At 40.0% G+C, this 14215-nt stretch overlaps 1 protein-coding gene across 2 annotated transcripts in view; it reads left to right on the top strand.

Annotated features, from left to right (window-relative positions):
* The window catches only part of GLB1 (galactosidase beta 1), a 61469-nt gene that overhangs the window by 39197 nt on the left and 8057 nt on the right, over positions 1 to 14215 (top strand). The window contains exons 15-16 of one of the 2 annotated variants that reach the window (XM_030445211.1): positions 4475 to 4714; positions 9169 to 10514. In XM_030445211.1, the coding sequence (XP_030301071.1) occupies positions 4475 to 4714; positions 9169 to 9429 (501 nt within the window). In that variant the 3' untranslated portion in view covers positions 9430 to 10514. Of the gene's footprint in view, positions 1 to 4474; positions 4715 to 9168; positions 10515 to 14215 lie in introns of those variants that run through there. The other variant, XM_030445212.1, reaches the window with a different exon arrangement.

Raw genomic sequence — 14215 nt, forward strand, 5'->3', positions numbered from 1 at the left:
TCTTTGGAAAAACTCAAAAATGGGTTGGAAATCAGTTTAGGTCTTGGTCATACCTCAAGGCTTGTGAATCCTGGGGCTGTGTTTGTGCGTGTGTGCATGAATGCTTTTGTGTCTCTTTTCATATCCCATTTCACTTGTCAGCAGCACACCCTTGCAATAGTTTGAGCATGGCCAGGAAAGGCTGCCTCACAAGTACTTTACCCATGCAAAATTGCCAGTTCAGATTTGGACAGCTGCTGGTTCATTGGACTGATCAGGTGTTAAGAGAGAATTATCAGAAAGCTTCCAAATGCCTCTGGGTCTACGCTATATTTTGGGACTGTCTCCTTCTCCCACAGGAGTGACTGTGGTGGGTTGATCTTGACTGGCTACCAGGTGCTCACCAAGCCACTCTCTATCACTCTTTTATTAACAGGAGAAGGACAAAATGCAATGAAAAGCTCATGGGTTGAGAGAAGGAGAGGGAGATCAATCAGCAATTACAATCATGGGCAAAACAGACACGACTTAGGAAAATTAATTCATTACCAGTTAAACAGAATAAGAAAATGAGAAATAAGATCAACTCTTAAAAACACTTCCCTCTCCCACCCTTCCCTTCCTCTTGTGCTCAGCTTTACTTCTGACTCTTCTGCCTTTTTCCCCTGAGAGGTGCAGGGGGATGGGGAATGGCAGTGATGGTCAGTTGATAACAGTTCATCTCACCTACACCATCCTTCTCACACTCTTCCCTGCTTCAGAGTGTCATCCCACCCACAGGATTACAGTCCTTCATAAACTTCTCCAATATGGGTCCGTCCCATGGGCTGCAGGTCTTCAAGAACTGCTCCAGCATGGGGTACAGTCCTTCAGGAACAGACTGATGCAGCATGGGTCCCTCAAAAGGTCACAGTTTCTGCCAGAAAATCTGCTCTTGCATGGGCTACTCTCCACCAGCTACTTTAGTGCAGGCTCTCCACTGGGTACAGCTTTGTTCACAAAAAGTGATCTTCTGTTCCAGTGTGGGGTTCTCCAGAAGCTGCAGGTTGATATCTGCTTCACCATGGATGTCCATGGGCTCCAGGGGGACAGCCTGTGTCACCCCCCCTTTCTTCTCCCTTTCAGAAATACATTATCACAGAGGTGCTACTTATGTCACTGATGGATTCAGCTTTATGCATTGGCAGGTCCATCTTGGAGCCAGCTGAAACTGGTTCTGTGTATCAATGGGGGAACTCCCTGGCATCTTCTCACAGACACCACCCATGTAGCCCCCCTGCTATCAAAACCTTGCCACATAAAAAGTGGTGATTCCACTAACATAACACAAGGAAAGGCAGGGGTAAAAAGGAAACTGTCTTGGTTTTACACTTTATAGAATTCCAAAGCTCTGTGTGATATTTGCTGAAAAGAGAAGTATTATAGGGAGTGCTATAGTGTATAAAGGGAGTATTATAGTCTTGTGTTTGTGCTGTATTCAGTGACAAGGGATGCTCTTTAGGTTTGGGTATTACTGGGTTACAAGCAATAGCAAAATAATGACAAAGCTCTACAACTAAGAATTATTTTTTAGCCCCCTAACAGCAAGAATCTCTTAAACACCCCCTGGATTTGACTTGGCAGTGTTCAAAAAGCTTGTCAAGTGTTTAATGACTGTCCAGATAAATAGATGTCTGATGACTGTAGTGCCTCTTTGGAGCTAAGGTGATGAGAAGTAAATTAGAAGCTTCTGTTGCCTCTCAATCTAAATTCTGTGTCCAAAGTGTTTCTTGGTTAGTTTGGGTACAAGAGCTGGAGAAAGAGCTGAACTGTACCATTTAGTAAAGGCACACATGCTGTGAAGAAGTGGGATTTTTAAGGTTGTAAGTACTGGAACAGGTAAACACAAACATGTATGGATCTTAAGTAGCCTATTTGATGAGACCATAAACTCTGGTTGAGTCTGGGCCTGTTGCAGAATCCAGTTCAATCATAAAACATAGTCTGGGAAGTGACTTGCAAGATGTCCAGTAGGCCAAAGCTCTTGTTCTCAAATTTGTGTTTTGTTGCCATGAGTAGGATAGGATAGTCCTGTTTGCATTGTTAAGGAAGGATATATTAGTTATGGTTAAACAGTATGCAAGAATTGAAGCTGAGGCTTGGTTTAAAGGAGCCTTAATTGAACAGTAGTATTACTCTTAAGTGTGTTGTGATGAGGATTTTAGGTGTATTTCCAGTTATGTTAAAACTCTAGTTAAAGCAAAGAAATTTAACTCTCACTATTTGCAGATCTGGTTGTGCTTTCACCATATCAGAAAGCAGTTTTTTACCTTCACTTTGGAAGGCATAGAGTTATTTAATCCTAAGCAAAACAAAACTACATACATATGGGAACTTTTATGATGTACAAAAGCCTCTGAATAAAAAGCATCAGCAACTCTGGGTCTCCTGTACTTGTGACATAAATTCACTGGGTAGCAGGAATGCCAACTCTGTTTATACTTTCTATTCAAGGTACCTTGCCTTTATCTGAGTGGCAGGAGAGAGGGCAGTGAGTTCCCCAATGTTTTGCCTTCATGTAGAGCCAGCAGAAATGGTGCATTTATTTATTTATTTCTTTAATAACAGGTTAGGTGATAAGGTGCATAGTGCTAAAGAAAGATAACCAAATAAGAGGATAAGGGGTTGGACTAGGGAGGTGCCTGTTATTGCTGTAGTTGAGCTGAAATTCACACTTATATACCAGGGTTTCAGCCTTTCAAGGATTTAAGAGTGAAAGCAAGCTTAGTGGACGTGCATTTTGAGAATGATCCTCTAAAAGCAGCATCCTTCCATGTAGAAGAGGCAGCCTTCCTCAGGTAGATTTTGAAAATGTACATGGCTTCTTTCCATAGAAATCCCTCCTTCATGTTGTTCTTTGTTCTTGAAAACTGACAATAATTATACCTCAGGTTTTAGCTATTTTGGGATTTCAAAAATAATTTTAGGGGAAGCTGTTCCTACCTTACTAAACTTTGCATTTTGAAGCAAATAGAGTAGCTTTTCTGGGTTTTGTTTGGCTGGTATTTTTGTCACTTCTGGGGGCTTGAAATGTAACTAAGCATCTAGGTTTTGGGAAGGAATCTTAAAAGAGTTTTGGTTTTAAAACATCCTGCTGATAGAAGCCTTGTTTAAGGACACAAAGGGAGGAAGAGTGTGGGTTCTGGTTTTCTGTATTTTTTCACTTGCTCACTGCCACTATATTTTTTTTTACTTTGAAACTTTAGTCCATGTCTGGACCATTGAAAATGTATTCTTATGCAGACCAAAGTTAGGATGCTTAGTGTAGGCACTTCATCTCATTTGAAAAATCCCACCATTCATACTGTCTAAAGATGGGCTTAGGGACACAGGTTACAAAGTTTTGCATTACTTCAGTTATTGCTAAACAAAGTCTAGGTCATATAGAAAAATTTTGCTACTTAACTCTGTGCAAATATTTTATTTTTAATATAAGAAAACTTAAGTTCCTGTTCTGCAAAGTGGACATCTAGGTAAAGAAAGAGGTAACCAACTAATGTTTGTACTGATGATGAGGCTCATGGAGTCAGTACAATGCTTATTAGACATTAGAACAGACACACAAAATAGTGTCAGCTCTCCAAGGCCATACAAACTGTGGTTTTGCTTGTTCCTGTTTGACATCTGGTGCTTGCACCAGAACTTGCAGTAAAAAACAGCTTCTATGAAGCAATGATTTGGAAGTAGCAATACTGGTTTAAAATCAACCTCTTGCATTGCACTGAAACACAACTTTAGAAACTATTATTATAACATGAGTAGAACATGTGAAGGGGTAACAACATTCCTTCCTAAAAATCATGATCTTGCCTTGCTTTTGCATTCATTGTGCATGTTTCCTGGTGAGCAACACACATGGTTCCAGAGAAATGAAACAGGAGTCTGTGGACTTGCAGCTGTGATTGTCAGCTCAAAGTATTTCACTGAATCAGGATCACAAAGCATGTGCTTTGATTTTTTGATACTGTAAGTTAGCTGTAGAAGATTTGTGGGAAGTAAATACTGCTTTCTCTGCTATTGTACAGGTTAATGTCTTGGGTTAGTGACTCAGTGTTACCAAATCTCTTGATGGTATCTCAAATGATATTTAATGCTTTTTCTGCTTTTTATGAAGCTCCAGGGTTTGGAACTGTGTTGATGTTAAAGGAAAACAAATTTTCACAGTTACAGGAAAAAAGGTTGAAAAAAACCTTGGGCATCATTGAAAGCTCAAGACTTTGAATAGAAACAGATCTTTCACAGGAAATAGATGAAACCCTTTATTTTTAAGCAAAGCTTATGACTTGGTGAAGACCAGATGCTTGGGTTCTTTCATACATACAGTTCCAGCTGTTGCAAGTGCTTTGTTCCAGTTTTTGTTCCTGAATGATTTACAGTTGCAGCCAAATAACTTTAATAACATTAAGCTAATTATGTTATGTTTTGGTGTGTTTTTCTTTTTTTCCCCTCCTTCTAGGGTCTAGTTTCAAATTTAACTCTTGGTGAAGATTTACTTGTTCATTGGGAAATGTATCCTCTAGACATAGATGGAGCAGTGAACCATGGCGTTATTGGCCACCTCGAGCAGCCAAGAAGACCTTTTTTCAGTCCACTGAGTTATGAAACACCTACTTTTTACACTGGTAGACTTTCAGTTCCTGAAGGGATTCCAGATTTGCCTCAAGACACCTATGTCACGTTTCCTGGCTGGACAAAGGTACAACTTTTTTGCTGTAAAAATTTAAAGTTCACTCAGAAAGCTACTAAATCTTCTATGGACAATCAAAATCCATCTCTCTTAGATAAGCAGAAGTTGGTTGTAGTGGTAGGGTGTCTCAAATGTGTAGGAAATTGATTCCTTGTTTTTAGTTAATTTGAAAATAAGTGGTTAAGAGAAGGGAAACATATTCAGAAGATACATGGTATTGGTCTAGAAAGTGGAGCATCTCAAAAAACCCCAAAATGTAGTTTTTCAGGAGTGAAAAAGATTAACTGTCAGGCTATTTAGAAATGCAGCATTTAGTTGTGCTGGGGTTTTTTGTGTCTTGAGATGTAGAGCAGAAACATCTTTTTGGAGGGAGGGAGGGAGTGAATACATGCTGTGGAATGAAACTTTTTATAGATCTTTTAACTACGCATATAGAGTGTTAGACAGCACTGCCATGAGAAGATTGTGGGCAGAATTCTGTTAGTGGGAACTTCCATAGGTCTGGAGGGCAGCAAGAGCAGTAAGGAGTGTTTTCACAGTGCCATGTTTAAAGCAGCCAGCAAGCAGGATGGGTGAGGAGCAGCTCAGATAGCTGATGGGAGGCATCAGCACAGAGAGCACAGAACTGCACAGAAATGCCACTCCTCTTGGAGGCTGAAATATTTAAGTCCAGGCTTCATGGAAGTGTTAGTGAGAGTGTTAGGTAGCAAAATTATGTCTTTCTGAAACAGTAAATTTACTGTTATTAAAATAGTGTAGGAGAAGGAGTTGCTGGCAATCTATCAACACTGGATGAAGTGGATAAAGCAGTGTAGTGGATAAAGCACTTCACAATGGGCAGAAGACCAGGACTCATTGCAGACACTCAGTCTTGTGTTCACTAAGCTTGGATGAGAAGTCTGACTTAGTCCTTCTTCCTGTTTATGTGCATATCTTACACAATCACAACATAAAATCCAAAGCTAGGTCTTTGCACAGGAACTGGAATCTTGAGAGTGTAGCAGTGAATTCTATGTCCTCATGAATCATAAACCTGTTTCAGGAAGCAAGATGACAATACCTGCCTGTTTGCAGGCTTGTCTTTAAAATGGCAAAAATGTCCAAGAATTCTCATATGTTGTTTGGGATCATTTCCTCTGATCTGTTTTACATAGTTTGTATATCCTCTAAAACAGTCAAAGTGACTGTAAGTAGGGTTATTGAATTTACCATTCCAGCTTTATATGCATGTCATGGTTTGATGCTGGGCCAGCAATTAACCTAATGACAGATGCTTTCTATTAATCCCCCTCCCCACCCTGATAAAGAAAGGAGAGAGAATAAGGGAGAGAGACTTACGGGTTGGAAACAAAACTGCAGAGCTTTAATGAAACAGTAATGATGAAAAAAGGAAAAAAAAAGTTAAATATATATAAAAATACAGAAAAATGATACCACATTCTTCCCACCTTTTCCCCAATAATGCTCACATCACACTCAAGGCTGCAGGGCAGCCCTGTGAAAGTCCCAGGACTCCTGGAGTCAGCAGCAGTCAGGAGCTGGAGGCAGGAACACACAGATATGGGCTGGCACGGATCAGGACCACAGGCAGAGGAACGGATGGAATCCTCCCAGGATGCTGAAGCAAACAGGGACAGGGGAAGAAGGGGAAGCAGGAAGGGGTTTGACCCTTGTGATCCCTCAAATTTATAGTGAGTATGATACATAGGGGAGGGAATACTCCATTTGGTCAATTTTGGTCACCTGTCTTGTCCACCCCTCCTAAGGAGAGCTGCAGGTGGGACCTCTTTACTCCTTCTGGAGGGCAAAATGTTCTTCAGAGCTGAGCAGTGTCCTTGGCTCTGCATACCAGTCTCTAGCAGTAAGTATAAACTTCGAGCATTATCAGTCCTAGAAGCAGACACTGACTGAGAAACTTGCTGTTAATTTCAGCAAGTGCAGCTACTTACAAGACAATTAGCTGAAAGCAAAATTACAAGACAGAAAATTCAATCTATCCTGTCCCAAACCAGGATGATGGATAGGACCGAAGTTTTAAATAAGATACCCAGAAATAATAAGATTGAGGTTGTACTGGATATGGAGAGAGACTTTTAGTAGGAGTTAAAACTCACCTGTTTGGGTAAAACAGCAAGTGTCCTTGCCATGTAGTTCTACTGAAGATCCTGCCTTTGCATATGAAGAGGAGGAATAGGGCATGTTGAACAGCCTGGAGGAAGGGTGCAGCATTAACAGTCACGACCTGTGTTGTGGCTCACTTTTCTTCAGTAGTTTTTAAACTCTTTGCTATTAATAAAGCTTCCTCAACCTTTGCTTGAGGAAGCATGGTGCCTTTAAGCATACATCCCCCTGAATGCGTGGCTACCTTTATTTCTCTTTTTCTTTAACAGAAAAGAGAATTTGGCATCAGGACTGTTTTTGATTTCTATGGAATCCTGGGCTGTAATTGCTGATCCTGCAAAAAGAAATGTTGTTACTGAAGACAGAGCTCTCACCTCCTTTATTTTGTGTAGGGTGTATTAATTGGTAGTGTGTACAGTGTTGTTATTTGCTGGTTTAGGGCATACAAATTCATGTGTGCTGTCTTTAGAAATAGCAATGTTAATGAGGGCAGTTTAGAATTGAGAAATTAAGTTCATAACTTCACTGGAAAACTGAGTTATAAGCAGTGAATGATCAAGATCAGAAGCAAAGACCTGTCTGATCATAACTCCTGTGTTAGAACTCTAATGCAGTTGATTCCTACAGTAAACTCCTACTTCTTTCAGGACTTCAGTCACTCTGTGTAGTAGGTGGGTTACTTACTGTATGGTGAATACACTCATGAATTCATCATGTGTATGGGGAGATTGTATTAATGCCATGTTTTCTTTTAAAACTACTGAAGAAGCAGACTAGTGAGTTTGCATAAATAGCTCCTCCCTTGCCTCTCAATACAGCAAAAACAAGCCACAAAGCAAGATAAACTTGATTTAAAAAAAAAAAAAAAAAAAAAAAAGGAAAAGTTTGAGGTCTAAATTTATTAACACCGCTGCAGAAATGTGCAAGATAGGATCTCATACACCAGAAGTGGATACAGAACTGAAATAACTCACCTACACTCATAAAATTTCTCTTGCAAGTTTCATAAAATTTGTTTTCATAGATACTTGGAAAAGAACACCAAAAAATACCTCCAAAATAACTTGAACAGCCATAGTCACTAAATTGTAATTATGCTTCTGTAAATCCTTTAAAAGTATTATTCTGACTTCATCTATCCCAGATATTTTTAGAAATCTCCATGAGTGCAAGAGCAGTCCTTACTTTCCACTGATTCAGACTATTAGATTATTTTTATCAGTGTATATCAGTGCTGTGTGTTTGTTTTTCCTCTATATTCTGATTACCAAAGGCCAAAGAAAGAGAAAACACAGATGCCATTATTTATTCCCATCGCTTTTCTTGTCCACTGAACTCATGTCTGACAAATGGTGAAAAGATACTTTGGAGGAGTAAAAGCAAATTGTCCAAATCAGTTGTATGTTATCCCTTGTGTCTTGTTTAGTGAACCATCATTCAGCTCTGAACCTTTTGCAGCTCACCAATTTATATAGTATTGGTTTGTGTGATTTCAGGGTGTCTATTTTGTGGTGTAGACTATTTTACTTTTTTCTTTTCCTCTTCCTCAGTTTTGTTTTATCTTTAAACTTTAAGTATTTGTAGTTTTAGAACAGTAATTTGAACTAGCAGTTGTAGCCCTTTACACTATAAAAAATAATGTAAAGTGTTGAAATGCCAAGGTAACCACAATTTCATTGAAATTAAATCAGTGCTAGCAGAATTCCCAAGATTTGAATGGTTATATGTAGGTGGATGCAAAATGATGCAGTAACTCTTGCAGTTGTGATTTCACATGGTCTTTGTCTGACTATGCTATTATAATAGACATCAGAATTTCATGTGTCTAGAGAAGCTGTGTCTTTTTCCTGAAGTCATGCAATAGGAAGAGACTACTAGGATATTGCAGTCTTACACTTGTACAGCCAGTCATAAAAGAATTAGGATCAGCTTTTGTCTTTTGTGAGTTCTTTCTCCTTTTGACAATTGGCTTCAAGCAAGTACAATTTTGAGGTCTGTGTTGTTCTGAAACTTGTTGCAAAATTCAGTGCCAGGAACCTGCAATCCTGGTTTTTCCTGGTTTTTCCTAAGTACAGTTTGGAATTATTGCATTATTTGAACACTTTATTCCAAGTATTAATGTTTAATTGAAGTACTAATGAGTTCAACTTATTGGGGGATTTAGATACTTTTGACCATCACTGGCATTTTCTTCAACAAATTTTCTATCCTTGTGTTCTATCAAACTGAAGGATGGAGGAAATTAAGTCACTGTGTGAAGAGTGTTATGCTTAAAGCAATTTCATCATTTGATTACTGCCAAAATATTGAAATGTTATTCTTTTTTCTTTCTCTCTTAACAGGGGCAAATTTGGATCAATGGCTTTAATCTTGGTCGCTACTGGCCAGCCCGTGGTCCTCAGTTGACCCTTTTTGTTCCAAGGAATATTCTTGTTTCATCGGAGCCAAACAACATAACAGTGTTGGAGCTGGAGAGTTCTCCTTGCAGCACCCAGGCATGCCACATAGAATTTGTAGACAAACCTAGTATCAATGCAACCATGCATCATGCAAATGCTGCCTTCCAACTCTTTGCTAGAGACATATGGCTGAACAATCTATAATGATTTGAGTATTTCCTTATCTTTCCCCCCTTTGCTTCCCTTTTCTTAAAATCATACTTTCCTTTTTTAAAGACTCGATGTTAATCAGTAAGTTATTTCACTGAGGCAGCTTTTTAAATTCATCAAAGACCTTTTTTTTTAATTTAAATCTGACAGAGTTAAATATTGAAATTCTTTAAAAAAAAAAACACTAAAAAAATGTAGCTTTAGAATTTACCTTGGGCTGTGAAATAAAACTCAGCTGGGAGGTAACATTTGCATCAGTCGAATAAAAGTGGAGACTTTGGTAAGCTTCTTACATTACAGGAACCCTCTTGTGTGCTGTTTTGGTTTTTTTTTTTTTTTTTTTTACCACATTTTGCAACTGAAGAGTGCACAGAAAAAGTGTGCACAGCCTTGCAAATTTGCTGTTTACTCATGAGGACTGCTAGATCAGAGCTGCCAAGGGATTAAGACACCTCCAGCTAGTTTTATAATCTGGTTACTATCAACAGTCTGAATGCACTCACTGCCAACATTGAGCAGACCTCATGTTTTTCACCTTGATGCAAACAACCTTGGAAAAAATTAAATTGGTTTCTCATGGGAGCAGAATTGCAGAAGAGAGAACTCAAATGCAGTCTGGTCCAAACAGCACTAATGTGGAGGGATGTGGTAGTCTGCACCTGTCCCCTCTTGGAAGGCAAATTTACTGCTTCCCTTTTGCTGTCTCTGGAGACCTTAGGGAAATTGATAAGTACAAGGATATCTGTAAGTTTTAGTCTGTTTTAGTTGGACTGTAGCCTCTGATTAATGTTCCTGCATAACATACTCTTGAGATGAGACATTTTTTTCTTTTAATGGATCCACTTTTTTTTTTCTCTACTTTCCTTTTTTTTTTTTTCCCTTCTTCTGTAATTGACCCGGAATACCTGTTTTTCATAGGCCAGCACCTTGGAAGTGGAAGGCTTTCAATTAAAGAACTTCAGTTCTCTTTTAGACATTAATTGACATCCTCTGTTTTGTTTCTGTGAACTGATGATTTTTGTAAGTGCCTGATATTCACGAAGATGCATAATTTCTGTCAGTAAAGCTAATTTTCTCGACAGACTGATTCTATGATTCTTTTTGATTCTTATGGGTTTGATGTCAATCATGCAAAACCTCTGGTGAGATTTAAACCACAATAAGATGATGGAATTGATTATTTTCATAATCTGTGGTTTCTTCCTTTGATTTCTGTCTGACATTATTAAAATGGTTCTTTAAAGATTACATCCTTCCTGTGTTTATTTGGGAAGGAGAAAGGGGCTGAGGAAGAGTTCTGAGCAGTTAGAGTAATAAGGGAGGAATGAGTTGGTAAAGTTGCTATGGACAAGGAATTCTTGTTGTCTCCTTTGTTTTCAGTGTTACCAAGAAGTGTGCAAAGCAAATCAAAGCAGTTGTTAGGGGCTGTGTGGACCCTGAAGGTGCCACCCTTTTGTGAGATGGTCAGTGCAAAAACTTGTAAAACTTATTTCTTCTCAGCTGATAAGGACTATTACAGCCACCTGAGGAGTGAGTGAAAATGAGCACTACTCCCTTGAGTATCTACTTCTCTGCTACGTGTTAGACTGGCTTGCAGACCAGACACGTGTGGTTTGCCAGAATTCTCACCTCAGATGCAAAATCTAGTGGCTGGGGCCTGTGGGTTCAGTACCTCTTGCAATTCATTCTTGGAATAAAGTGGTCTGCCCTGATCCTAGATTCATTTTCTTCTTGCCACTGTCCCTATGCAGACCCTGGAATGTGCTCTGCAAGAAGTTTGTTATGAAGTAATAATTACCTCAGAGCAAGGCCTGGAAAGTAAGGAATGGAATAGAATTAGTTTCATACCGGCTGTGGGTTTTGTGGCTTGAAGTATGCAGAATGACAGTACTATTTAGGTGTTATTCCTACAACAGTTCAGTGCCTTTACAACCAGGGGTATCTTTATTTTTCAGGCAGTATGTACTGTGGGAAGAGTGGAACTCCCGGCTCTCATTCTCACTACATTGTTTGACACTGTGCTTGCGAAAATGTCACATAGTCCATAAGACTTCACTTTTTGCTATAACTGATATTACAAGGAGAAAGGCTTTGCATCAAGGATTACAAACGTGCATCTGGTTGGAATGACATAACAAGATGGAAAAAATGGGCTTAAAATTTTTTTCAAGTATGGGTTTAGATAGGTTCTTAACACACCCACCTATTTACTGCTTTCAGTGAAGTGATCTCATGTCTGCAGGAAGAAACTGAAAGTTGGAGCCCTGATTTCTAATCTTGGTCTACCTATGTGACAACATTGGTAGTGGTTGCCAAGTGGTGTGGTATTTTTGTGAGTATGCAGAAGGGAGGTCTTGGTGGTTAGGGGCCTTCAGAGTACTGCACTCCCCAGATGAGCCTCTTGCCACTCACTGCTGCTTTACCCAAGGATAAGTTTGCAGGTGCTGCAGGGTGGGTGTTCTGCCCTGCCCACATCTCACACTGGGTCACTCTGCTCCCACTCTGCTACTACATGGCTGGTTTCCTAGCCTGTGCATGCAGTCCTCCTGGGACTAAGTATTTGATGCAAAATGGAACAGCTTAGAACTTGCTCCTTTGCAGTCTCAAGCAGGTCAGTTATTTTAACCTATCCTCAGATGTTCCATCATTTCTGGCCAGAGGTGGAAGTGAAATTAGAATGAAACCTTCAAAAGTATAGAAGAGGAAGGGCTGTGGGGAGTTAACTGGCTCACCTTAGCCAAATTTCAATTTGGTTTTGAGGGGCAGGATGTGAAAACATTTTAAGACTCTGAGCTAGTATCCACAGTGTAGCAGTGTCATCTTTTCCAGATGCTGAAGCTCAATGGAATTGTCTGTTTAGTGGTGCTAATTGCTTCCTGCAGGCATGGAAAAAAGGAATAGAACCTATTGTGACTCCTCAGATGCTGTCTCCTGCCCGTCCTGGGGAATCTGTAAGTGTTTTGCTGGCACAGCAGCTGAATAATGGGCACAGTGTTCTCTGCTTGCACCACACCAGGACAAACTTGGTGTTCAGTGAGACTCAGTCTCTAAGGAGAAGGGGAGATTTTAACACTGATAGGTGTGATCCTTGCAATCCTGTTAGGGGAGCACCATCTTAAATCTGCCCCTGGACTGTAGCTGTAGGAGTTAAGCTTAGCACTGATACTTTTTCAAGTCCTGAAGTGGGATTTGTAAGTTTAGACTGTAATCCCACCTACGCACTAATGAAGACCTTTTAAATGAGAGTACCTGGGATGAATGAGCAAGTAGGTGAACATGAACTGGCAAAGTGTGCAGTGTGTAGTTGAATTCTCTTAACCTCTTTATGAGACTACTGTTTCCCTTATATTCATATTTATCTTAAGTGTTGACAAAGACTGCACAGTTCCTGAATCACTTGAGGCTTGACCTTGTCCACACCCCTTTAGACGCTCTGTACCCTTTGTAGTTCTTTTATGCAGGCAGCTTTCCCATCTCTCTTGGAGCTCTACAGTGCCTGCCATTTTCTTTTACAATTTTTGACGAAAAACTTGGTTTTTTGCACAGTTTGCCCAAGAGTCGTCAAAGATGAGAGTAGTGAACCAGAGTCCCTGCTTTGGGGGCAGTCCTGAAGGTGTGTGACCTACAGAAGGTTCAAGGTTTCATTGAACCAGTGCTCATATCAGGCCTCTCATACTACAGTCCCTATTCAGTTGGATGTATGGTCTTTAAGGCCAAGGAGTCAGCAACATATTTAAGAATTCCTGGTTTGGACTTGAGCACATACACCTGTCCCTCAGGAGACGAGTGTAGGTAGGACTCCAAAGTCAGGGTCTTAGAAAGGTCTCACTTGTAACTCTGAAGTGTCACAATGAGTAGCAGACTTTTGCTTATGAAACTTCCCAGCATGCACACATAGCAGACTGTGCAAACACAGTGGTAAGATCACTATCTTGCACTTTGGTAATGTGCTCACAGCTACATGACTGTAAATTAGCCTTTTTGTTTTAAAATTTTTTTTTTTTTGGTAGATGAGAGGAAAAAAACCCAATCCCTCCCTAATGGAGCAGGAATTGAGTTTGAAACTCCAGCAGAAAGGGACTCTTTTTTAGGTAGGATGTATCTGTGGAATACCAGGGCAAATCCGGTAGGAAAATGTAGCACGTATCTATGGTTGAGGGGATTTTTTTGTCAAGTTTCTTTAGTCTTTGTAAGTGCTACAAAGCACAAAGTGTAAGTGCACTACTTTTTTTTTTTAACTTGGTGCTTCTCTAGAGGCTTTTCAGTATCGTGTGTTTTTGGGCCAGAGCACAATGTGGGGAAATGCCTCGCAATTGTGGGTCATCCCTCGAATGCTATATAGCTAAGAGATTGTTCTGTTTCCTCTTTCATTCTTGCTTAAGTCTTTCTGGTTCTTCCTCTCATACTAGGAAAATGTTGTGTGTAGAGAAACTTAAAATTCAGTGTGTCTTTGCTTGTCTGAAGCAGAGTTGATCTCCATCCTTTCCACCTGTCCATCACCAGTTCACAAGCTGGATGAAGATGCCTTTGCTTCCAGCTTGCTTGGACTTTTCTTCTTCTAAATCCCATTCAGAGGTTCCTTTTCATGGGTCCCACAGATCTTGGGTCAGGTGTGGATTAGTGAAGAGCCTTTATGGATCTCTGGTTTAAATTTATCCAGAAGTCTTCCCGGGTGGTGGACTTCTGCTATAACACCCTCCAAAGCACTTCCTTAGGAGGAGGTGAATGGCTCTGTTTGCAGATGGTGCCTGCAGGATCTGGATGTCTTCCTGAGCTACAG

This window comes from Calypte anna, chromosome 2 (genome assembly GCF_003957555.1).
Source record: "Calypte anna isolate BGI_N300 chromosome 2, bCalAnn1_v1.p, whole genome shotgun sequence".
Taxonomy (NCBI): Eukaryota; Metazoa; Chordata; class Aves; order Apodiformes; family Trochilidae; genus Calypte; species Calypte anna.